The sequence below is a fragment of the Tursiops truncatus genome, chromosome 17, assembly GCF_011762595.2.
Source record: "Tursiops truncatus isolate mTurTru1 chromosome 17, mTurTru1.mat.Y, whole genome shotgun sequence".
Classification (NCBI taxonomy): Eukaryota; Metazoa; Chordata; class Mammalia; order Artiodactyla; family Delphinidae; genus Tursiops; species Tursiops truncatus.
In genome coordinates, this window is record NC_047050.1 from 73,808,117 (window position 1) to 73,833,560 (window position 25,444).

Consider the following 25,444-nt stretch of genomic DNA (forward strand, 5'->3'; position numbering starts at 1 on the left):
ACAGCCTGGAGGGGTGGGATAGGGAGGGTGGGAGGGAGGGAGACGCAAGAGGGAAGAGATATGGGAACATATGTATATGTATAACTGATTCACTTTGTTATAAAGTAGAAACTAACACACCATTGTAAAGCAATTATACCCCAATAAAGATGTTAAAAAAAAAAAAAAAGAAAAGTCCTAAAGGAGAAGTAGGAGCAAGGAAGCAGAGGGGAGGACAGACAAAGGGAGACGCATAAAGTGTCCTACCTCTGGGTGCCTGCACACTAGTGGGAACGCTGGTGCACATGCAACATGAATCCACGGTAACAAGCAGTAAGAATTACAAAGAACATTCAGATAAAATATGGGAAGATTCTGAGAAGCAAGGTCACTCTTACGTGGAAGATAAAAAGCTTGTGTAAATAGGAAAAGGAATGTGATGATCTGGTAATATAGTAGGACATAAGCAAGGAAAAACAGAGGGGGTGGGCTAAGCACGTCTGGTAGGTATCACAGAACAGGCAAAGGCAACTACTTCCTGAGGGAAACGGGAAATAGCCCAGGCTGAGCCAGGGCGTGTGTCAGGGGAAAACTTGAAAGGTTTTATTTCAAAGACCTTGAAGATAAAGCTTAGAAATGTCCAGCTACTGGATGCTTCCTACTCTGTATCAAAAAACCTGTCTCTAATTATCATACTAAGCGAGGTTAGAAAGCGAAAGGCAAACACCATATGATACCACTTATATGTGGAATCTAAAATGTGACACAGATGAACTTACCTACTCAACAGAAACAGACTCACAGACATAGAGGACAGACTTGTGGTTGTCAAGGGGGAGGAGGGGGTGGGGGAGGGATGGAGTGGGAGTCTGCGGTTAGCAAATGCAAACTAGTATATACAGAATGGATAAACAACAAGGTCCTACTGTATGGTACAGGGAACTATATTCAGAATCCTGTGATAAACCACAATGGAAAAGAATATGAAAAAGAATATGTATGTGTATACGTATATATATACTGAATCACCATGCTGTACAGCAGAAATGAACATAACATTGTAAATCAACTATACTTCAATTAAGAAAAAAAAAATACTCTCTCTAAACATTTGGTACTGTGGACTGAGACTCCCTCTTTCAAATACAGTCCCATCCTTGTTTCTTCTCTCAGTTCTCTGGCTTCCCTCCTCAGGCACCTTCAGGAGCTTCTGTTCATCTGCTCAGCCCAGGTGTTCATGGGGCCCCAGCCATCCTTGGCTGCCTTCTCTTCAAAACCCACAGAACCTCCACGTGTAAACGTATCCCCAGAGCTGACATGAATCTCTGGGTCATTGCTGGTGACTCTGCATGAATGAACCTCAGCTTAAATCTTCCCTGGAAGCAGCCCTGAGTTTCCTGTGTGGAGGAAACGGAGGCACTGGGCACTTGTTTCAGTTTCAAAGACGTGGAACCAGGGGTTGAACCCAGATAGACGGTAGATGCCGTTTTTGTGCTGTTCGATGGGTCTTCCATGTGTAAACACTCATTGAAACAATGGCATGAACATGTGGTTCACTGCCTCTTCTAAAAAAGGTTGAAAATATTTAAATAGTAAAATTGGGATGACGTGCAGTATCCTAAAAGCACATCCACGGGACACCGGCGGGGCAGCCCCTGAAGGTCTGATTTTGCTACTACGGTGTCCACGGGAGGGATGAGGGCTGCAGTGTGAAGCGAGTGAGGCTGGGGAGGAGGCCGAGCCCAGGAGAGAAGACTGAGCCTGAGCAGAGTGACGGCAGTGGGCTTGGAGAGGACCCGGAAGACCCGAGAAGGAGGAGAAAGTCCCGACTGATAGGACTTGAAATCTGACGCAGTGTGGAGGGGGTGCTGGTGGAGGGGCTCAAGGAGTAATTCTGGCCCAGCTTGCAGGACCCGGTGGGGAGCAGGGCCATGTGTCAACACTGCTGATTTATTCCTCCAGCTGGTGCTCAGCACAGGTCCTGTCCTTAGCACTGCGGGGGGAGTACGGACCTGCCAGACCCTGGAGCCCGACTCACTGGGCTTGAATCCTCACTCCGAGACTCACTACCTGGGAGGCCTTGAGCCAGTCCATGAGCTCTGCATGCCTGAATTTCCTCTTCTGTACAATGGGACCTATTCCTGTAACTTATCACTTAGGGAAGGTGTGATGATAAAGTAAATCCAAACACATAAATACGTAACATATTTGAAATATTCTATTTCGTGGCACATAGAAAACAGTGACGGTTTACTGAAAGTAGCGTTATTATCAAATTTTAGAGGAGACAGACAATAAATCCATATGGAATAAAACTAGCTGAAGTGGTGCGAAGAAAAATAAAGCAGAATCAGAAATTGAGTTATAACAAGAAATTTATTTTTTTTAAATAACTGGGCAAGAAGCCTCTCTGAGGAGGTGACATGTGAGCAGAGACCTGACCTGGATTCACTGAGAAAGCAAGCTAGGTGAAGATTGCAGAGGAACGACCAACTTCACAGTGGAAGGACCCCCTAAGTTCAGAAGCTCTGAGCTGGGAATGAGCTTGGTGATTCAAGGAAGAGTAAGAGTGACGGGGAAGAAGGGAGAAGATGAGTTTAAGGGGAAAGTCAAGGATCAGACCATACAGGGGCCAATCAGGACCTGCTAAGGACTCTGTACTTTGTTCGAAGGTCTCCATGAAGCAATATGATGCAGTAGTTAAGAGCCAGACCGCCTGAATGGGACCTTACCCCAGCCTCTTCCCAGATGTGCACATCAGCACCTTTATCTGTAAAGTGGGGATAATAATAGCACCTACCCTATGGAGTTGTGAGAAGTGAGAAAATTTAATATATGCAAAGAATATAGAACGGTGCCTGGTGTATATTAAGCATTCTGTGTCATCACCATCATCATTAGAAGACTTTCAGTAGCGGTCCAACATAATCCAAATTATCTGTAAAAGGTACTACCCTGGCTTTTGTGTGAAGGTGATGCAGGTCAGCCTTTGGCAGTGGTGAACTAAAATGAGTTGAGTCCTGAGAGTGATGGAGAACGATCATTGCATTGGATATGGACTGAAAACCTCTCAGGCTGATGTGCAGCAACATGGATGGACCTAGAGACGATCATGCTAAGTGAAGTAAGTCAGACAGAGAAAGACAAATACCATATGATATCGCTTATATGTGGAATCTAAAATACGACACGAGTGAACTTATCTACGAAATAGATTCACAGACATGGAGAACAGACTAGTGGTTGCCAAGGGGGAGGTGAGGTGGGGAAGGGATGGACTTGGAGTGTGGGATTAGCAGATGCAAACTATTATATACAGGATGGATAAACAACAAGGTCCTACTGCACAGCACAGGGAACTATAGTCAATATCCCGGCATAAACCATAATGGAAAAGAATCTGAAAAAGAATGTATATATATGTATAACTGAATCACTTTGCAGAACAGCAGGAATTAACAACAGTGTAAATCAACTATACTGCAGTAAAATAAATTTTTTAAAAAAATTCTCAGGCTGGATGGCTCTGTGCATCTATATTACCTAAGGTTTCCCTGAGAATATGTGCGTGCTGGGTCATGCCAAGTAAAGTCTTTAAAAAAATCACTGTCTTGGGCTTCCCTGGTGGCGCAGTGGTTGAGAGTCCGCCTGCCGATGCAGGGGACATGGGTTCGTGCCCCGGTCCGGGAAGATCCCACATGCCGCGGAGCGGCTGGGCCCGTGAGCCATGGCCGCTGAGCCTGCGCGTCCGGAGCCTGTGCTCCGCAACGGGAGAGGCCACAACAGTGAGAGGCCCGCGTACCGCAAAAAAAAAAAAAAAAAATCACTGTCTACTTAAAGTGGATGTATTATTACAAAAAAAAAAATTAATGGAATAAAAAGAAACAAAACTCTCATGCTTTTCTTTCAAGAACATTCTGAGTAAAAGCCATGCTCTTCAGAGAGTATGTGTTCCTCATAGCCTCTCCTTGGGATCTTCAGAATTAGCTACCAAGACAAAGTGGGAAATCCTGTTTCTGTAACTGTCCAAATACGCTACGGATATGTAAAGGTAAGATAGGAATTTTCTGTTAATTTTCCAGCATGAGCAGTTTTCACATAAATCCATCCTCTTATCTTGGGCTGTCCTTAGAAAGAAAGGGTTATTTGATAGATGCATGGAAAGCCAATCTGTGAGAAAGCCTGCTCCAGTAACCCCACTCTCCAGGACAACCCTACTCTGCTTTAAAATGGCTCGTGTTCAAATCACTGGGCAGCTGTCGGGGAATTTTGCTCTGAGTGAAGCCTCAAGTAATATTTTCCTCATTTTTTACTGGGCGCGCGTAAATAGCACCATGAATCGAAGACACTCTATAAAAAGGCAAGAGCGAGACCTGATAGCGGTTTTGAAATGGCTCTGGCGCCCAGTGTGGGGAGTACAGAATCTCCGTTAGCAGGACTTTTACCCTGAAATATGTTCCTCCTCCCTCCCAGAACCTCCCCAGAACCAGAGGTTCTGATACACCTGCCTCTTCCTCTGTGTGCTCCCTTGAATTAAAAAAAAATCCACATGTAAATGGGGACGCAGACTCCCTCATTTTCCATGTGGGAATACTGGACAAGATAGACTTTATCATTCCTCACAGTGAAAAAAGAGCTTATGCCCAAGACAGGGTAAATACCCAGCAATCAGCTTCGGCCAGCTCAGAGGAAAATATTTCTTTTCATTTCACGACTGCACTGTTTTCCAGAGGCACTGGATAAAAACGCACCTGTCAGCAGATCAGGAATAAAGACCCTCTGCCACATAGGACCGTCCTCAGGGACCTGTCTTTTACATGACGGTGTTAAGACTTCAGAATCTCTTCCTGTAACTGTAAGTCACTGAGGGGAGAAGACCAAATCATCCAATTATCCATCGTTAACACCAGCTTATTAGCTGCAATTACAGAATTCCAAGGTTCTGCTCTTGTGCGTCCCCATGTGAATCTCCTCTTTGGTATTTTATCCAGGTATATCTCGTCTCGCTCTTAGAGTCTGACTTAGGAGGCATGGGAGGAGGGATCAAGAAACTGGCTGCTTGCTAGTCCCTAGGGTGTCCTGGGAGGGGAGGTCCTTGCACCACATTGGGAGAAACTCTGCTGTGGTTTGAGGGGGTCCTGAACATCTCCCCGCCACTTCCTGGACACCTTCCGTGTCGTTACTCCAAATTCCACACAGCATGGGCCATTCTTAGATTCTCTGTGACCACTTGGCCAGATCAGGAAGAAGTTAGCCTGCCTATTTGGGATACTTTGCTTTTTTCTAAATAAGCATCAGCTTTTTTTCTTAACAACTGTTTGACTGTTGAGAAGTCGAAGCAGCATCCTTTCCCACTGAAATGCTTCCCCCCAAAACAACCTGTTCGCTGAGCCTTCAGAAGCTTGCTCTTCTTTTAATGGTATGGGATTGAGTCTCCCTCCTCCTTTCATTCTGGCCCGAGCTCTGCCCTCTGGTCTCGTATTCACTAAGGCAGTAAACAAGCCTGTGAAGCCGGCTGTGCCCCAGGCGCTCTGGCGGCACCAGGGAGACAGAACTGAAGAAATCAACACGACCAGCACTTTGGTGTGTAAATGGAAGCATCAACTTCCACACTGAGGATTAATTTATATCCCTAAGTATATAATAATGATAACGATAATAATAATAACTATGATAATGTCTCTTCATTTTAAAAAAAACTAGAATGACGCTGCCTATATGTACACTCTCATACAATGCTCTTTTCATTGGCCACTGTCTCGTACCATGCGAAAACCTCTGCTTGAAACCTCCAGCGATGGGAAGTTCACTGCTTCTGAAGACAACATCTGTAGCTGGGCATCTGGGGGCTCAAGAGCTCCAGAAACAGTGCCTGACACACGGGAGGCACCCGAGAAACATATTCCTGAATGAGCAAAACCCATCAGGACTAACATTTCAGTTCATGTAAATTTCACCCAAGTCTGCTGACTCTGGCTTTTGTAATAAAACTTAAAAATAGCCGGGATTTATTGAGGGTTTAGGATGTCAGGCTCCCCTCTGCGTGCTTATGTGCATTAATATTTTAAATTCTTACAACCCTATTATTATTATTATTATTACTATTATTGTTGTTATTGTTATCACTATTCCCATGTTACAGAGAAGGAAAATGAGGCACAGGGAGGTTAGAAACAAGCCCAAGGTCACCCAGAGTGACTGGGACTCAGCCACCTGGTTCTGGAGCCTGTGTGTAGTGCTCTAGGGATAAAGATTGTTCTCTCCCATCCGCAAGGGAAGCGGCTCTGATGTGCGTGTATCTTCTCTGGCCTATGCTTCAGGGAGCCTGTGCTCTCCCTCGCCTTTTTCTCTAGGTGTGTTTCCCTGAAATGCGGTTCCCCAGGTGCAGCTTTGCCGTGCAGGTGCGCGCTGGTGGTGCTGCTGTCTGAGTGGAGAGCAGGCAGGGGGCCCAGGAGCCTTGCTCAGCGTGGAGGGAAGCACCAGGGCAGGTGTGCCGATGGCAGGGCAGCTGAGGCTGTGAAGACCCGATGGCGGGACTCTGCTCACTTTCCGAGCACAGAGAGATTTGCACTGACGACCTGGACCTACAGTCGGGACACCCGGAGGTCAGGTGTGCTCACAGAAGACAGACTCAGGAAGACAGCAGTCGGGCCTTCCAGGGAAGGCTGTCCTGAGCCCTGGGCCCCCAGGGCCTCCGTCCTCCTGAGCCCTTGTCACTCACCCCGTGGTTCCCCACCCCAGTCCTTGAGCTCCAGGAGAGCAGGGTCAGACATCAAGCTCTGTGTCAACTGTGCCTCGTACACAGCTGGCTTTAGCATCTGGGATTTGCTGCTGTGTACGTATCCCCACAGAAAATGCATTAAATGCGGGACAGATTAGGGGACCATCCCTGAAAAATGTGGCAGGAGGGTGATCAAGGAGGTCACGCTTTGATGCGTAGGTGTACATGCAGGCTCCCAATGCGACAGGAAGTCCATTCCCTACCCACATACAGTACATCAACTGATCCCCAAAACAGCCCTTCAGGGTCATTTCTATAGGGGACTAAACCCAAAGGCTACTGGCTCAGGGTCACAAGGAACCCAGGTGAACGCAGGTCTGGTTAACTTCACACCACACCTCCTATGTGATAATGAACGAACTGCAGTACCTCTTCTAGTGGTTTCTGGACACAGATGATAAACAGCACATCCAGAGAAGAGGACCTGTGTGCAGGTGATTTAGCACAGGTGTGCCCAGTGAGACCACCTGGGACGTGGGGACACAGGGCAGGAAAAGGAAGGAAGACAGGCAAGGGTGCATTTCAGCAAAGGTCCCCAAGAAGGCAGCGCCAGCCTGATCCTGCAGGGGACTCTGCAGGGTGAGCTACATCTCAGTCTGTCCCATCGTGAGACGGGAGACGGGCTTCTGTATCCCTGCACTAATACTCACTGGTTCATGGCAGGGGTTGGGTGGGGAGGGGATGGGGGACGGTGGGCTTCAAACTCCCAGGCACGTTCAGATCTTGGGCAGAGTGCTTCTGGGAGCCTGGGGTGGTCCTCCAAGCAAAGTCCCAGGTGCAGGTACTGAGAGCAAAGGGGCAGGAGAAGCCCACAAATGGGGGAGGGGCACGTGCTGTGTGTGTACAGGTAGTGAAGAGGACGTGCTCAGACAGGGAATGAGTAATTCTGCCAGGGGCAAGGGATCGCCCTTGGAGAACCGGCATAAATCCTTTCTGCCAGCCTAGTGGGACTAGCAGGGTGAAAGGGTGAGGAAAGGAGGGACAGGCATGGAAAGCAAAAGCAGAGGCAGAGAGGCGTGAACTGTGGTACAAGAGACTGGAGAAAGCTTCCCAAAGAAGAACCTTGGAGGTCAAGCAGACTTTAAGACTTGATCTCAAGGACAAAGGATAGGCAACAATTCTGACTTGGACCCCCAGGGAGCTGGGTCACCGCACCAGCTGGCAGAGCAGATTCCCAGCTTGCACTGGGAGTCCAAGGTGAGGGGCCCTGGCTTCGGCGTTTCTCAGTTGACTGCTGCGAGGACCAGAGGGGAGAGCATCCTTCAAGCCTGGGCTCACCCAGGCACATCCTTCCTGACAGCCCTGAGCATCACTCTCCTCCAGCCCCAGGTGGGCACTCAGAGCCTGGGAGCTGGAGTGTTTTACCTGCTTAATATTCTCCATGAAAACAAGCATATTTGATATGTAGGGGTACGTTAATGGACCTTGAAAAGAAGTTAGTTTGATTCATTTGAAGAATAAATGTCCCTCCCCACCCCTTAACACGGCGAAACTCACAAAAGCTTCTGCTAATGGAAAGGGAAATTACCTCTCAAAACACGACTAAAGCTAATCATGGCCGTTTTTACACGCTCACAATTTCCTGCTCATCCTTTCTCCTGCTTTGATGAGCGGCGACTAGCAGATGCCTGTGCCGAACCGCCTAGCACAGCCTCAACCGGCTTAGGCAGCATCCCTCCCCCTCCCCCTATTTTCCCTTCCGTGATCATCCCTCTAAGGGAAAATAATATATTTTTAACATCTCCAGGTCGGAAGGACTGCACAATCTGTTAAATAGCGTCATTTTGGTGGAAGGAAATCGCCAAGGCTACGTATCCGTAACATTCATTCACAGATGCAGACATGCCAATTACCTGTAACCCTGAACTCAGAAGAGAGAACAAAGCTGTGAGACCCATAAAATGTAAACCTTTGAAGCAAACAGAATCACATTTTTTTAAAAATTTCTTACTTCTGGTTTCTCTTCCTGGAATCCCTTAACCCTTATATTTTCATTGACCATCATTCATCTCTGTACCTCTTGGCACCCAGGACTTCGGCTTATAGGAGGAACCTGAAAAGGTTTGGAACAGCCCAGGGATAGCCTGGTGTCAGTGAACCATTAGGGGATCACCTACAACTCATACTTTTCTATTTTAGGTGATGACCAAGACCCAGTGGCCTTCAGAGTCGTACTGACCACTGGCCCGAATCACCCACCTTCCACATCTACAGAGAAGTAGCTCCCTTTATGCCTGGCACCAAGTGCCAGGAGCAGATGTGATGCACTGTTCCAGTTGGGGTACAGTCACCTGTTCACACGCATGTCCCTTCTGTCATGTGGTCATCTTTCTAGAATGCCCAGGGGAGGACTGCTTACCTGGTACAAGTTCAGAGCCTGTCCTAGTCTATTTTACAAGATATGTCGCTACCTCAGACCAGAAGGAACTATCCATTTACCACAGAAACCTGTCCCAAGTCACCTTTTTTAAAAGTACAGAAGAAAAGAAAACACCGTAGTATACAGGTTATGGCTACATTTCACATGGGGAGTTACTATTTTTTCTTATTCACAGAATCACATCATAAACACCTACCTTGGAAAACCCAGTGACAAAGTATTTCCCATCTAGAGAAGCAGACTCCAAATCACCTACGTAGCTGAAACACATTTCCATATCATATGGCTACCAGAGAACAGATATATCCAAAAAGAGAGAAAGACTGTCTAATTCTGCCCCTTAATTTGTGCAGCAACGTCTTGTGCTTGAACAGCACTGGATTTATGTCTTCCTAGTGCTTTCATTTCATCTGGCTGTGCCTCTGAGACGAAATCAATCTGCTCCACATGGCATATCGTGGCCTCCAAACCCGGCCGCCAAGGTTTCTCTTCTCATTTTGTCTCCGTCCTTATCACCTGCCACGCCAGGTCTCTCATCATCCCAGGAACACCCTTGCTCAGGTCCCAGGGATATCGGGGCCTGGTACCTCTGCCGAGAACATCCTTCCCTTCCTTTGCCTGCACGGCCAACTTCTGCTCACCCTTCCAGCTCTCATTGTCTCAGATGAGCTGTGTCAGCTTCCACCTCTACTGTATTTGTTAGTGTGACACTTCTGTCTCCCCAGGAAGACTGTGGGTGCCTCCAGAGCAGGAAGGAATCTTCTCATCCCCAGGGATGTGTTCCATGAGACCAGCCTGGGGCAGATGCTACTAAGTAAACAACTATTGAACGCATAATAGCATCACTTACTCTTGCTAGTGCTTATTGTGGGCTTACTGTGTGCCAGGACCATTCTAGTCATTTCCTTGCATAACTCATTCAAACCTTAACATAAACCTATGAGGTAGGGATCTCCTACCAGCCCCACTTTATAGGTGAGGAACCCAAAAAACCAAATTGGCTAAAATAACTTTCCTAAATCCACATGGCTAAGAGTCGGAAGCAGGATTTGAACCCAGAAATTTCTGAGTGTGTGTCCTGCACCACTCCTGAATTCTGCCTCTTTAGACAGAGAAACCTTTTCCTATTTCTGTTTTAGAGATAAATGCAACCAAAAAAACAAATTAAATGACTTGTCCCCATAAGATCACTCAACTGATAAGTGTCAATGACATCAAGTGTTTTGACTCCTTCTGGTGATTTCTCAATATATCAGTACTCGACTAAACATACATATATTTTTTCTCTTTTACTGAGAACTACATGCAGGTAACAGGAAATATGTCTGGGTGACTGGATGTAAATATGACTGCTGAAACGTTCTCCCTTTGCTGTACGTACAGAAGTTGCTCCACGAAGGGCTGGAGAATATTCCACTCCTGCCTTGAAGCTGGACTGGCCTTGCAATTGGCCTTGACCAATGGAATGTGGAGGACAGACCCTGTGCCATTTCCCAGCCTAGCCCTTAAGAGACCTGGAATCTTCCACTTTCTTTCCCTTGGTGACCTGAGCTACCATAGAAGAAGTTGGACACCCAACTGGAGACAGCCAGACCATTCCCTTAGGCAGTTCAGCCACCTCAATTGAGAGATCAGATGTGTGTGAAGACACGTCTGATGTTATGATCGTGGGTAATCTGTCCTCCACTGAGATCCCAGCTGAAAGCAGTGCACAAAAGACCTGGCTGAGCCCAGCCAACTCAAAACATCAAGAATAAACTGTTGTTTTGAACCACTAAGCTTCAGAGTGCTTTGTAATGAGGCAATGTCTAACTGAAAACACTAAAATTGGAAAATTCACCTTGAGGAAGAAATCGCCAACACTATCTATTCCTCACCCACGGAGCCATCCCTATTGTAATTATTGCTGACCTCCATATGGGCCTTCTGTTCTAAATATCATACTCATGTAAACTCAAGGGCCTACCAAGTGGACCACAGTTATCCCCATGTCAAACTAGACCAAAGAAGAAAATAGCCTTTTTTTCCCCAAACTGCATTTTTCTTTCTTTCGTCTCTGTGCAGCACCAGCAGGAGTCCTCCCTCCCCCAAGCTGCTTGCTGGGCTCTGCCAGCTGTTGGACGCCCAGCAGTCCTCTGATCCTCACAGCTGGGTCTCTCAGCTCCAAGAGACAGCTCAGCCAGAGACAGGGACTGAGCTCTTGAGCTTCACAGTCACGAGAAGAAGCAGAGCCCTTTGCCAGGGACCTGGGGATGGCATCCATCAAGTCAGCTAGGCATTAGTCCCACCTGACTTCCAGGCCCAGCCTTGTCCCTGAGACCAGAACCCAGCTTCAAACCCCTGATCAGGTGACCACTCACATGTCAGACTGATTGGACACTTACTTTGTGCCAGTTCCTAATCTGGGACATTTACCTTAATAATCTCTGTAAAATATAAAACGCCCTTTTCATTTATAATCTCCAAGACGCACAACCATATAAAATCTATGGGATGCAGCAAAAGCAGTTCTTAGAGGAAAGTTCATAGCAATACAAGCCTTCTTTAAGAAACAAGAAGAATCTCAAATAAATAACCTAACCCTCCACCTGAAAGAATTAGAAAAAGAAGAACAAACAAAACCTAAAGTCAGCAGAAGGAAGGAGATAATAAAGATCAGAGAGGAAATAAATAGAGATTCAAAAAACAGCAGAAAAAGCATCGGTAAAACCAAGAACTGGTTCTTTGAGAGGGTAAACAAAATTGACAAACCTCTGGCCAGGCTCACCAAGAAGAAAAGAGAAGGACCCAAATAAACAAAATTAGAGCTATAATGTCTAAGACAAAGCCCTACAGAGGATGGATATTTACCCTCATGTTTCAGGTGAGGAAATGAAGCTCAAGTTGTTAACGCCTGGGATCACATGACTAGTTCCTGCAAGATTTGGGTTCAAATCTTCTACTTTCTCATTCACCTCCATGAACCTTCTTCTGGCAGAAGCTGGGTTGGGGAAGGGGCACGACACAGGTGGTAGCACAGTGGGGAACTACAGGCGTCCTGAATGCACATAGGAGAGGGAGTGACCACCAGTCTTAGATGCCTGATTTTATTTCCTGGAGAGAGGAGGAGAGTGAAGGGTGGAAGAGAAGGACCTTCCTGGAAATGTGGAGCCTTGACTACTACTTAATGCTTAACTCTTTCCAGAGTAAGGGGAGGAGCCGGTCATCTCCAGTATCTTTCTTTTTCTCTATCACAGGCTTGAGTCAAACTGTTGCCCATAAACCATCAGCCTCCCCTGATTGTCCCTTGCATGGTCCAAGTAGCCTACTCTGCCCCGAATCTCCCACTCCTCCTCCCAGGTGGAGCTAAACATGTCACCACATCTACACTCCCACTTTGTAGTTATTCAACTGCATGCAGTTTTACTCACCATAATATCACTGTCAACAATGGGGTGGTCTAAGTGCCAGGGCAACTCCAGATGAATTTTTGGAAGTGTAGCTATGACTGGAACTCTTACTCTGCTGGATATGATTTCTATAATATTCTTGGCTACCTTGTACAGTGAAAGTTAAGCAGGTTTCACCTAGTTCTGTCTTTTTATCTCCATACTTCTGCTTCCATCCCGAAGTGTTTCTTCTTCTTCTTCAGGTCTGGCTGATCTATACATTCTCCCAAATTTACTAATGAAAATATTTCTGTTAGAATATAATCTTGACGCCTAGCCTTACTTTTTATGTAATAAGTTCTATATTTCGGACTCAACACTATTACACTGAAACTGCTGGGAGCTCTGGATACCTACTAATACTCCAGCTTCTCCAAGGTTAGAACCTGGATTGTTCTTGGCAATCCTTCTTCCCTAGGAGTGTTGCATTGACTCCTTGCTGTGCACAGAAAGTGCTACCACACCTGCCTGCTGACTCAGTCCCCTATACCTAGATGATTATCGAATTCTCTTCAACAACAGGTTTCTTCTTACCTATCTGCTGGATGCCATTTCCCTTCCTCTTCCTCCCTGACTTGACTTTCGCCAACCTCCACAGTCAGGTTTATCCTCAGATGCCAGCTGCTCCTGGGCGAGTGTTTGTTTGTTTGTTTTTTTCCTTCAGCCAGGTCCCCCTTGCAATAACGTACACACATGGCCAAAGCAACAGTGGGTCTCCATTTCCAAAACCCACTCATTCAGCATTCAACAATGACTTACTGAGTACCTTTATGTATCTAGCACTCTGCTAAGCCCTGGCTTACAGTGATAAATGAAGGCTTACCAGCGGGGAACAAGTGCCCCACTGCCATCCTCCTGCTTACCTGTCTGCCCAAGGATGGAGGCACTCAGTCTGTGGGGGATCCTTGAGGACACCTTCAAGGTCACTCGGATCTGATAATACCTAAGAAAAGAACAGAGGACAGGCTGCTGAATATCAGATTTCTTACGGTTGGCTGCTGTTAAAAATACCTAGACTTAATCCTAAAGATTGTAGGGAACCAGGAAAGTTTCTGGACGACATGCATGATCATCTAGCATCAAAGAGAGATTTATTTTGTTAGCATAGTGGGAAAGGGATGGGATGGGCCAAGCTGAAGACACCTGAGATCGTAGGAAACACATAAGAGGTTGGTAGTGATGGAAATAGGAAAAAGGAAAAGATAGGTCATATAGCACAGGTACATTAGGGGTGTGATTTTTCTTCACTCAAAAAAGTCCATTTTACAGAAAAATAGGAAGTTTAATGCATGGTGAACACAAATTGAATTGCTATCATGTTGCAACACAGACAAACATTTCCTTTAGAAACACTGGCAGCTGAACTGCTAATCCTGGGGATATTGACAAACATTTTTACCAGTGTATTTCTGTGCCTTTGTTTCTATTACGTCACCCGCATTGCCAGATTCGGTCATTTCAGAATGTCGTGCAGGTTCTCACACTGTCAGCAAACTCTCTCAACTGTCTTCTTTTGCCACATGTGCAGAAGCACTTTTTGAAGTTCTGTGCTTTGCAATCAATGATCCTTTTGTTTGCAAGCACTTGGGAACATTTCTGGCCTCATAATTGTTCTCCCCTTCCACTGATTTCAAAACCATTGTGTAACAGAACGTGAATAAAACCAAGTGAAATAGAAGTAAAATAGACCATGAACACATCAGTCTCTCACGGCTCATTGAACTCACAGCTGGGAGCTATTTTGCTATGGACTCTGTTGCACTGTGAATACACTTGGAGAATGTTTCTGTTGACATGTCTATATGTATATAGTGATCCAAGGAGATGCAGAGCAAAGAGCACTGGCACTGCACTTATGTAGCTTGGGTGACATCATTTGAGAGCTGTGTGACTTTGAGTACATCACACAACTTCTCTGAACTTGTTCTTGTATCTGTAGAATGAGGATTTAAAAAAAAGAAAAGAAAAGAAAAAAAGGGACTTGTCATGACTTCTGCTTCCAGGAAAAATGGAGTAGACATACTTTTTTCTATCCCCACTAAGTACAGCTAAAAACTCTAGACAGTATACAGAAAACAAACAAAAGAAGATTCTTAAAGGTGAAAAAGAAAGCAAACAGTCTAGGGACCTCGAGGTCCAAGGAAAGACATGATGGTGAGTTTTCTGCATTTTCTCTTTTGCCTCGTATACCACATATACCCCTCCCTGTAGCTCACCTTTAATCCCCTCTGTAACACATTTTACAGAACAGAAGTTTTTAATCTTGACGAAGTTGAATTTATCCATTTTTTTAATGGATCACACTTTTAAGTGTCCAGTTTTAAAAAACTCTCTGCTTAGCTCTGGATCCCAAAGCTTGCCTCTAGTTTTTTTCCCTAAAAGTTTTATATTTTGCATTTACGTCTGTGATTGACTTGGAGTGAATTTTTATATGAGGACTGAGATTTAAGTTGAATTTTTGTTTTGTTTTCTTTTGGCCTGTGGATGTCGAGTTGCTTCAGGACCGTTTATTGGAAAGGCTTTATAGAATTGCTTTTGAAACTTTGTCAAAGATCTCTTGGGGATATCTGTGCCTTTGTGACTGCTATGTCAGGGTAGAGATCCAGGCTCCCCAGAGGGTGTCCACGTAAACCAGGCTAGGTGGAGTTCTCGTCACCACCCACTAGTAGTGAAAATCTAGCTCCCTCCTGGAGACCTGCTCTTGCCAGGTGGGGGGAAGGTGTGGCTTGTTACAGCTTGGCAGTGGTGGACATCTAGGCTCGCACTTGGCCTTTGCTGGTGTGGGTGGAGGTGAAGCCACTGTTTTTCCTGTGTTGCTTGGCTAGGGTAGAACTACTATTGTCAAAATGTTTCTGTCTTGCTAGGCTGCTTCTTTCCTGGTCCTTTCCCTACAGAAAGCAGGTTTTTCGGTTGGAGCTTATTTTTGATATTTAAAATGGCCTCTGAGTGCAGAGGTAAAGTCCTGTCTAATGTGTTCCGAAAAGCAAGAAGGCTGTGATGTGCCTCACACAGAAAACAGTGTGTTAGACAGGCTTTGTTCTGGTATGAGTTACACTGCTGTCAGTCATGAGTTCAATGTCAATGAACCAGAGCCAGATGAATATATATATCTCTCTGTCTATCTATCTATCTATCTATCTATCTATCTATATATATATATATGCCTTTAAACAGAAACACACCTAAAACAGGCTTATGTATTGATCAATGGATGAAAATGTGACCGGAGGTTCCCAGGAACGTAACATATTTGTGCCCTTGTGACTGCTGTGTGGAGGGTAGAGATCCAGGCTCCCCATAGGGTCTCCACATAAGGGAACAATTCACATAAGCTGAACGTTTACTACCATCATGAAATTTACAGGGGAAACACAATAACAAATAACCACGGACACCGTCATCCGTGAGAGGGAGGCTGAGGCAGAGTAGAAGGTCCCTGCACTGCCTATCGGAGACAGCTGCCCCTTAGCAGTAGCTAACTACCACTGTGCAGAAATGTTAGCTATGCAATGCTAGATCTTTCCGTGTTTCAAGGGAAGACAGAAATTTGGATTTTCAATAAAACATCTTTAAATTTTTAAACGTTGGTTCATAAATCAATGATAATGACAAGAGTAACAGCAAAAACAATTAGCAGCAGCAACTATGGCCACGGCGTTGACAATAAAGCACCGTGTTGACAAGATAAAACACATTTTCAGGCTAAGTCTCCATGGGCCAATAACTGGCCAACTCTAATTTATATAAATACAAGATGTCGCTTTTAGTGTTTCCATAATAAAAGACCAGCGCATTTCAATAATCTCATCATCAAAGGAAGAGGCGCAAATTGCACCACCAGCAGTTGTAATATTCTAATGGCTTCCTCTCCGAACATAAAATAGGTCATTCATTGCCAGAGGCTATGCATCACTTTCCTATCAGACTGTGCTGGAAGCAGTTGCAGGTATGCTCAAGATTTATTAAGCATCTCTGAGCTAGGATCTGATCTAGGAACTTCCATGTATGCAATCTTGTTTGACCCTCCATAAAGCCTTTGTAAAAGAAAGCATCATCTCAAGTGTCAACCAAAGAAGACGTTGAGTCATTGGAGGTATCTAACTACTTAGCTAAAGTAGTTAAGCTAGCAAAGGGCAATGAGGTTCAACATCCAGAAATAATACTAATTCGTTTTTGCCTGTTACATCTCATAGGAACCACATTTCATTGCATAATTATAACACTTTTATAACCAACTCCAAGCACTGTCTGAATTCTTCCTCTTTAAAAGCACTGGTGCTACTGAACCTTATTTCAAAGAACTAGTCATCTTGCACTTCAGATGCTTTACAGGCATATGTTGAAAGAAATAAGTTTCAATTAGGTTGGTCCATTTGGCTTCTGGCTTGATTACACAGAATGTTTAAACCCCTTTAGCAATTCTCTTTTGTCTGACATGAAGGTCCTGCCAGGTCATAAATTCATAAACCATGTCATATATGATATACATGATACTGTTTGATCCCTTCAGAAAATCTGTGATGCACTTACCATGACTTCCATCTTTAAATTAGAAAACTAACGCTAGAGATGAAGGAATTTGTCCGAGTTCACATATTTGGTAAAGAATGTTAGCGCATCTCCTAGAATAACCTTATTGCTTCAAATAGATATCCTTTAACCATCTTAAAGCCACCTTTTTCCAGCTGTGGTGACTCAAGGAAGACACCATGAAGAAGGGAGCAGTTGGCTCAAATCCTTGGAGAACGAACAAGTGGTAGGAGAATATGGGGGATGAGTACCAGTCAGAAGGAACGGAGAAGTTAAGACCAGGAAGTGGAAAACTTCAGACAATGTGCTGGTATGCTTGAAGAGTCTAGATTTCCACAGAACCCCTTTTGGGAAGTGATAATAAAATAGTCAACCTCTCTTGGCTTCCATCCACTGAACTATGCCCTTTACCTAATGTGGCAGCAGAATAATGTCCCTTCCAAAGATATCTACATCCTAATCTTCAGAACCTGTGGAACAAGAATTAAGGTTGCAGATGGAATTACAGTTGCTAATCAACAAAAAAAAGTATTTTAAGTACAATGAGAGCTGTACTTTTCTACACTGTTGGTAGAAATGAAAAATCACGACAGCCTTTCCGGAAAGCAATTTGGCAAGAATCTCAAATGTTTATTTTCCTTGACCCAATAGTTCTATCCTAGGAATCTAACTTTAAAAGTGTGTGTGTGTGATTTTATAATAATGAAAAATCAGAACAACAAAGAAAGATTAAATAAATGGTTGTACACTCATATGATGGCAAAGCCTGCTGCTTCAACCTTCATAAGCTCACCTCAATTTCCCCATCACCTTTTTATCCCCAGAAGCCCAACCCCACTCATTCTGATCACTAATGTATTTCCCCCTGTTTTCTCAAAAACACAGTGAGAACAAGAATGATACTTTTCACTTCTGTGTCCCTTAGAGCTCTTACTAAGAGCACTGCACTAAGGAGAGAAAAGCATCTCATAAACATTAGTTCTCAGTTGACTACAGAGATATCCATCACCACCAGCTGCTGAAGGAGAAGCCACACCCTATTCATCTTTGTATTTCCAGCAACTGACATGGTGCTGACACACAGCTGACATTCATTTAGTGCCAGAGGAATGTATGAATGAATGAAAATTCCAATGAGAGGAATTCCCTCAAACCACGGGTATATACAATCCAATCCCAACATCTAAAACTGTGTGACTCAGAATCCACAAGCAATTCTTTTAATACTAATAAAACTAGAAATCCTATTCTATAATGGGAATACGGAGATCTACGGCATTTTGTCATAACCACTTTTATATCAGACATATTATGAATCCACCACTCTGGGACCCAGGGACATTTGACGTGACCTAAAATACAAATCACTGTGTTTGTGGAAAGGTCAACAGAGTCTGGAGTCAAAACGCCTAGGATCCAGAGCCCAGCAGGCAAATGGAGACAATAACTTTCCTTCTCTGAGCCCCTTTCCTCATGGGTGATGACACCTGTAATGACCTCACAGACCTGTCATGAGGTATGTACAGGGCAGTGCATGGAAAGCCCTGGGTATGATTCTCAACCCCCATATTCCATTAAAGATAAAATACTGGTGTAGGATGTGTGTGAAATAGACATCCTCCCCCAAACAGCACCCCTATCTGTCCTCCAACCTCACAGCTGGGGTGAAACTGGGGGAAAGGTGAGGGTCTGGGTGGGACAAGCTTCAGAGATGCCTGGGGCACATACTGCATGATAATACAAAGTGGCGGACACAAGATGTAGTGCTCTACTATGATATGGCTTTGCCCATGTGGCTGGAAAACATCATCTTTCTTTGAGTCTTCAGGGGCAATATAGCATAGTGGTTAAGAATGTGAGTTCTTAAACTCCGCCTGTTAATGGCTGTGTAACCCAACCTGAAAGTGGAAGACCCACTGATTTGGGGGTGAAACTCTCTGGCCCAGCAGGGAAACAAAGGAAGTGTTGCCACTAAGAGAGGCTTCATGTTCCAAAAAATTAACAACAGTAAAAAAAAAAAGACCCAGGAAATGACCAATATATTTTCACTACACACTCATAGACTGATTCATCTGTTCTCACAGTATCCACCCACCACGACAGGACTACGATCCATTTGCTGGAGTTTACTGGCTTCGGTAGCAAATAATGAGATACTTTTTCAAGAAAAGTCCACTTTAATATTTTAGCAAAATTTGTCTGGATACTTCAACAGCATCAAAACAACGATTATAACAATTGAGTCAGATTCCACTGACGTTGACTCTGAGCACGCTCCTCGTTCCTGTATCCCCAGCTCCCTGCTGATCCAGAAGGGTCTGTGTGGTCATCATATTGTGAACTGTCTGCTACGCATCCATAATTCCCTCCTTCCTTACAAAAAATAAATAAATAAATAACAGGCTTTGTCAGGGAAAGCAGTGTGCACTCAAGAATACTCTCCCAGGGGCTTCCCTGGTGGCGCGGCGGTTGAGAGTCCGCCTGCCGATGCAGGGGACGCGGGTTCGTGCCCCGGTCCGGGAGGATCCCACATGCCGCGGAGCGGCTGGGCCCGTGAGCCATGGCCGCTGAGCCTGCGCGTCCGGAGCCTGTGCTCCGCAACGGGAGAGGCCACAACAGTGAGAGGCCCGCGTACCGCAAAAAAAAATACTCTCCCTCTGGAGTCCCTTGCAGCCAGGAGAGATCTTAAGATCCTCTCCTGGTTATGGCGAGAAAAGCATACATTGTCAGATGGAGCAAAGCAGAAAGCTTTGGAAGGAGCAGCCTCAGGTGTATGACCTTTGGGTTGTGTGTCCCTTCTCTGACTTGGCACAGACAGAAAACAGGAGTGGATGTTAAAGCAGCCACCTTTCCGCTGTGGGGACGAAAGCCGTGTGGAAAGGATGGTTGATCAGAAACATAGAAGTCTGCATCCCTGGTGTCATCAGGGGCACAGTGACGCTGTCTGCGTCTGGATTTCTTGTGACACCCTGTGGTATTTAAGTCAGGGTTGGTCACATGTCTGAAGCCAAACACAATCTTTCCTGATGGAATCTGATTCCAGACCGTCCTGGGGCCATATTTTCTATGGGGAAAAACTCAGAAGACGTGACAGAGGCAATCTGACTTCTCTCCCTGACTTTCTCTTGGCAGTGGAGAGCTTAGCTTTACCACGCATTAAGCCATTAAAATCTAAGATTCCAGGTTGGACTTTTTAGTAGAAACAAAGCGACAGTTTTGGTCCACCAGAGTTTAAAGCTACTTCCTGGAGGAAGAGGGATCTCTTTGTGTAGCTGAACCTAACTCACTGTCATTCTCCAACAGGGTGTGTGGACAACACAGCAGACACACACACACACACACACACACACACACACACACACACCCCACTAATGGCAAAACTGAGTTGTGGTTATTTAATAAACATGTGTTCAATCAAACTGGTTTTTTTTTAAATATAATAGTGTTTATTTATTTTTACTTGTTGACAGTTTGTTTTATTTATTTATTTTTGGCTGTGTTGGCTCTTCGTTTCCGTGCAAGGGCTTTCTCTAGTTGTGGCAAGCGGGGGCCACTCTTCATCGCGGTGCGCGGGCCTCTCACTATCGCGGCCTCTCTTGTTGCGGAGCACAGGCTCCAGACGCGCAGGCTCAGTAATTGTGGCTCACGGGCCCAGTTGCTCCGCGGCATGTGGGATCTTCCCAGACCAGGGCTCGAACCCGTGTCCCCTGCATTGGCAGGCGGACTCGCAACCACTGCGCCACCAGGGAAGCCCGCAAACTGTTTTTAAATCAAATGTCTACAGAAACCCATTTACAGAGTTATTGCATGTTGAAGCGGCACATCCCCTACCAGGCGGTGGTGTGTCAATACTGCAAAACTTCAGGTTCTTTGCCTTCAAGTTGGCAGCTTGAAATTGGCCATGATGGGTATATATGCATCAGGGAAATTGACCAGTGTTTCGACTCTTTTTTTTCCTTTGGAGCCAGTTTTAAACATTCATCAGCACACCACTGCTGCCCCCTCCTCTTGGTACCATCACCACTCCATTCTTTTAAAGAAAGGGAATCTGAAACCTGAACAGAGTAAAGAAGCGGGCACTTTGGAAAAATTCCAAGAAAGTCACCGTTGGGTGGGACTCAAACTGCCGAGGCTTCTGGAAAAATCTATCTTACTGCTCAGAGACACCTCAGTGAATAACGCTATACCAGTTAGGTTCCTGGGATAATTCTCCTACGAGCTGGAAGAAGAATGACCTTCACAAGATGCGTGCCCTTTGAATACAGACTTGCAAGTCAGAACGAAATATCTATAATTCCTCCCCTATTTTCACCTCTTCTTATTCACATTAAAAACCAAAACCAAACTACAGCCGCGATAACGATGTTTTTGTGTGACTGAAGACAATTTAAACTCTCTGAACTTCAGTTTTCTCATTTGCAAAGGGGCTGTCAGTTCCCTTCCAGAGTTGATATCGAAAGAAATAAAAGCCACGGTGCAGAGCAACAGTGGACTGCAGGAAATCACGGGTATTATTTTTGCTATTGTTATTTTTACGTACCAACCCAAATAGGCTCACAAACAAATGCTCCTGTTCATAAAAGCAGGCCACTTTAGGAACTCGAAGCCGCAACACAAGTAGCCTAGTTGGAAATGCTATCTATCAAAAACGAGGTTGCAGAGCGCTGGAACACTGAAACAAACGTGCTTCCCCATCCTGGCATCTCCCGCTGCCGTTTTCATTCACACTGGCCGCTGGACCTGTTGTTCCTACCTAACGAGTCAACCCACATGGGGGTTCTAATGTGCATGAGTGGCCATGTGTCAGTGTTGCCAGCGCCAGTCTCTATGTCACCCACAAAAGCACCATCTGCAGGTAAAATGAAGGTTCCCTCTCGAGAGCCAATGTGGGACAGGATGTCATCAGAGATGCCCGGCACCAGTGCATACTCGACGGGTATAGGTTCTCTTTTTGACGGCAGGCAGCATTTTATTTTCTTCACGTTTGTGTCGCGTGGATTAAATGACGTTGGGTGGAAGCAGGCTTTCAAGCTTCTCACACAGCTTTAAATGACATGGGTGATTTAAAACCGCAGACCAGAAAATGTGCTGTGCAATATCACACTGGGCCGAGGGTATCTGCAGAGAGAATTTTTCTAATGGGCAAGACCTGATCCAGCAACGAGGTCCAAGATGTCAGAGGCTGGGGGCAGGGTTGGGGAGCAAACACAACTCACAGGTCTTTTGTGTACAGGGACCAGAGGCACGGAATGAAAACACGTGGTGGAACCTCAGAGCTCTGGCTTGTACCTCACACAGACCAGGTGTTAAATACCGACTCACCTCTTACGAGGTGCGTGATCTTGAGCAATTCATTTGACCTCTCTGGGCTTTGGTTTCCTCATCTTAAAAATCAATGGTCGTGAGGAACAAAGGGGACCCTACAGGGAGAGCGCCTGGCACAGTGCATGAGACGTGGGAAGCACCAATTCCTTTTCAAACTATAATTGTAATTATTAAAATAGTGGCTTATCTAGATGTTGCCATTGGGAAGTAGACTCAGCAAATCGGAAGGTGATCGCCAAGCCCACCAAGCTAGTTTGCAGAGTCCGCACTAGAACACAAGACTGCTCACTTTGGTGCATTTTCCAACCCATCGTACCGATATATTTGGACATAATTGAATTCTAGGATATATGTTGGTATTAAGTGATAATATCTTGTATACATAGAGGAGCAAATTATCTTATCGTTGCTTTAGATACTCCATAAATATTAACAGTAACAACCACAATATCACAGCGAGAATAAAGGAAGCCACCCGTTCTTACAAGCCAAGCTGAGTCAGGCACCGTACCAGGCGTTTTCCATACAATGTCACGTTCTACCTGGACAGTACTCATAAATGATCATTTTCTCCTCCACTATTCCTTTGAGGAAACTGAAGCTCAAAAAAATGAAACTATATGCTCATAGACTTACAGCTTATAACTAGTATTAGGATGCAAGCTCACAGCTATATAACTCCAAAAATTATATATATATATATATATATATATATATATTCTTCCAGTTAAGGTCAACTCATATATACACTGGTCACCAGCAAATGTAAGTGGGGTCCAATGATGACTCATAATAGCGTGAAGAGCCCAAACAAGAAGTCATGCCAGTGATGATAATGGAAAAATGCGTTGCAAGTTTTCTGTACACTTTATTCATATTCTTCCTACTCACTTATGGTCAATTGACCAAAGCCAGGTACAAGGCGTCAAGATAGGGGCTGAGGACCCAGAGATGGATGATAGAACAGCCCCTGTCCTCGAGGAGCTTACAGTCTAGCAGAGATGAAAGCCGACGTCGCAAACAATAATTCTCTTCATAAGGAGGCTCTCAGTTTTCGAGAGGATGAGGTAAAGGGCAAGGTTAGCTCAGATTGGGAGATGTCGCTTTCAGTAGGATGCAGGGGTCTATCCAAGGCAGAAGTGAATTAAAACTGGTCCTTAAAAGGAGCACAGCACACAGGAGAGACCTCACACGTCAAGAAACAGAAGTGGGAGCTAAGAGTCAAGGCCAGTGAAGACAGCACAGTGGCTAGAGCCCAAGGCAGTATCTTGAATGCCACCCATCTTCAGCAGGTCCTCCTTATAATGCTGGTCTCCGGGTAACAAGGCTGGACCCATGTTCCGCAGAATCACAGTGTGCTTCTTTGGTATTAGAGCGCAGGCTTTGACCCAGAGCATGACTGAGATCCGGGCAGACCGGGGTGCTCTATGATGGAATTGTGTTCACGTTGCACATGGTCGCACGTGAGTTCACCTGACCTCTTTAGGCTTTGACCCATTTCACAAGTGTAGGTTAGTACTGATGAAGCTTAGCGCCATCTCGGCTCACCCTTGAAGAATGGGTAGGTCTTGGCCATGCTGGGAAGATGCAATGAAATTTTAAGGTGGAAGAGCGGCTTGGAGACCTGCAGAGGGGTGGTTCCTGGAGAGCGCGTATGGGAATAGTGGGGAGCTAAGTCTGGCTAGAATGCAGGATAGGGAATGAGGAACTACAAACAGATATTTCCGAAATAATTTACTCTAATATCTGCTACTATATAAACAGATGGCCCAAGATAGCCCTCCTCCAACACCCAGAGTGTGTAAGTGGCGTGGTTAAAGGTACCGACTGTGAAATCAAACAGAGCTTGGTTTAAGTCCCACATTCATCACCTCCCAGCTGTGTGACCTTAGGAAAGTTATTTAACATTCCTGAGCTACCATTTCCTCTCTTGTAATGTGTAGATAAACAATTAGACCCAACTCATAGTGTCACCTGAGGGTGACATAAAAAAAGTTTAGCACAGCACAAAAGAAGTCTTTAATAATTACCAGCTGAATTAATGTAATTATTACCATTATTATTTTAATAAAGACAGTTTTGTGGAAGGCATTGTGCTACACTGGGAATGAACAATCTTTGGAGTCCAACCTGAGTGTGAATCCTGGCGCTGCCACCTGCCAGGGCTGTGACATTAGGAAAATTATTTCACCTCTCTGAGCCTCAGTTTCTTCATTGGTCAAAGATGCATAGCGACACCCCTCTGGTAGGTCTGTTGTAAGAATAAATGTGATAATGTATGAAAGGTGCCTGCACACCGTGTGTACTCAGAAAATACAAGATGCTTCAAACATCGTTTTGGACGATGTCACCTGCTACCCTGCTTCCGTTCTGAAAAAACACAAGTAATCTGGTGTGAGTCATATATCATGCATGGGCTATGACGAAGGGTAAGTGGGTACTAAACTTGCATTAAAAACAGCTTGACAGATGATGGATGTATAGACAGAGATAGACAAATAAACACACTTGCCAACTGTTCTCGGAGAAAGAATCCCTGACCAGTTTCCAGCCCTTTCCATCAGAACGTGTCTCTTTTGAAAAGACACCATTGGGCTTCCCTGGTGGCACAGTGGTTAAGAATCCACCTGACAATGCAGGGGACAAGGGTTCGAGCCCTGGTCCCGGAAGATCCCACATGCCGTGGATCAACTAAGCCCATGCACCACAACTACTGAGCCTGCACTCTAGAGCCCGCAAGCCACAACTACTGAACCCGCGTGCCACAACTACTGAAGCCCATGCGCCTAGAGCCCGTGCTCCGAAACAAGAGAAGCCACCGCAATGAGAAGCCCACGGACCGCAACGAAGAATAGCCCCTGCTCGCCGCAGCTGGAGAAAGCCCGCGCGCAGCAACAAACACCCAACGCAACTAAAAATAAAAAATAAAATTTTTTTAAAAAAAGAAAATACATCATCACCACCTTGGTTAATTGTCTTCCCTCAGCTGCTCTGCCTCTTAATTGCCTTTTGATATAAAAA

General features: G+C 45.2%; 1 protein-coding gene across 1 annotated transcript in view; it reads right to left on the minus strand.

The window, feature by feature from the left end:
- FAM135B (family with sequence similarity 135 member B) overlaps positions 1-25,444 on the minus strand; it is a 161,948-nt gene that overhangs the window by 111,360 nt on the left and 25,144 nt on the right. The window contains exon 2 of the mRNA XM_019931937.2: positions 13,432-13,511. Within this exon, the coding sequence (XP_019787496.1) occupies positions 13,432-13,511 (80 nt within the window). The remainder of the gene's footprint in view (positions 1-13,431; positions 13,512-25,444) is intronic.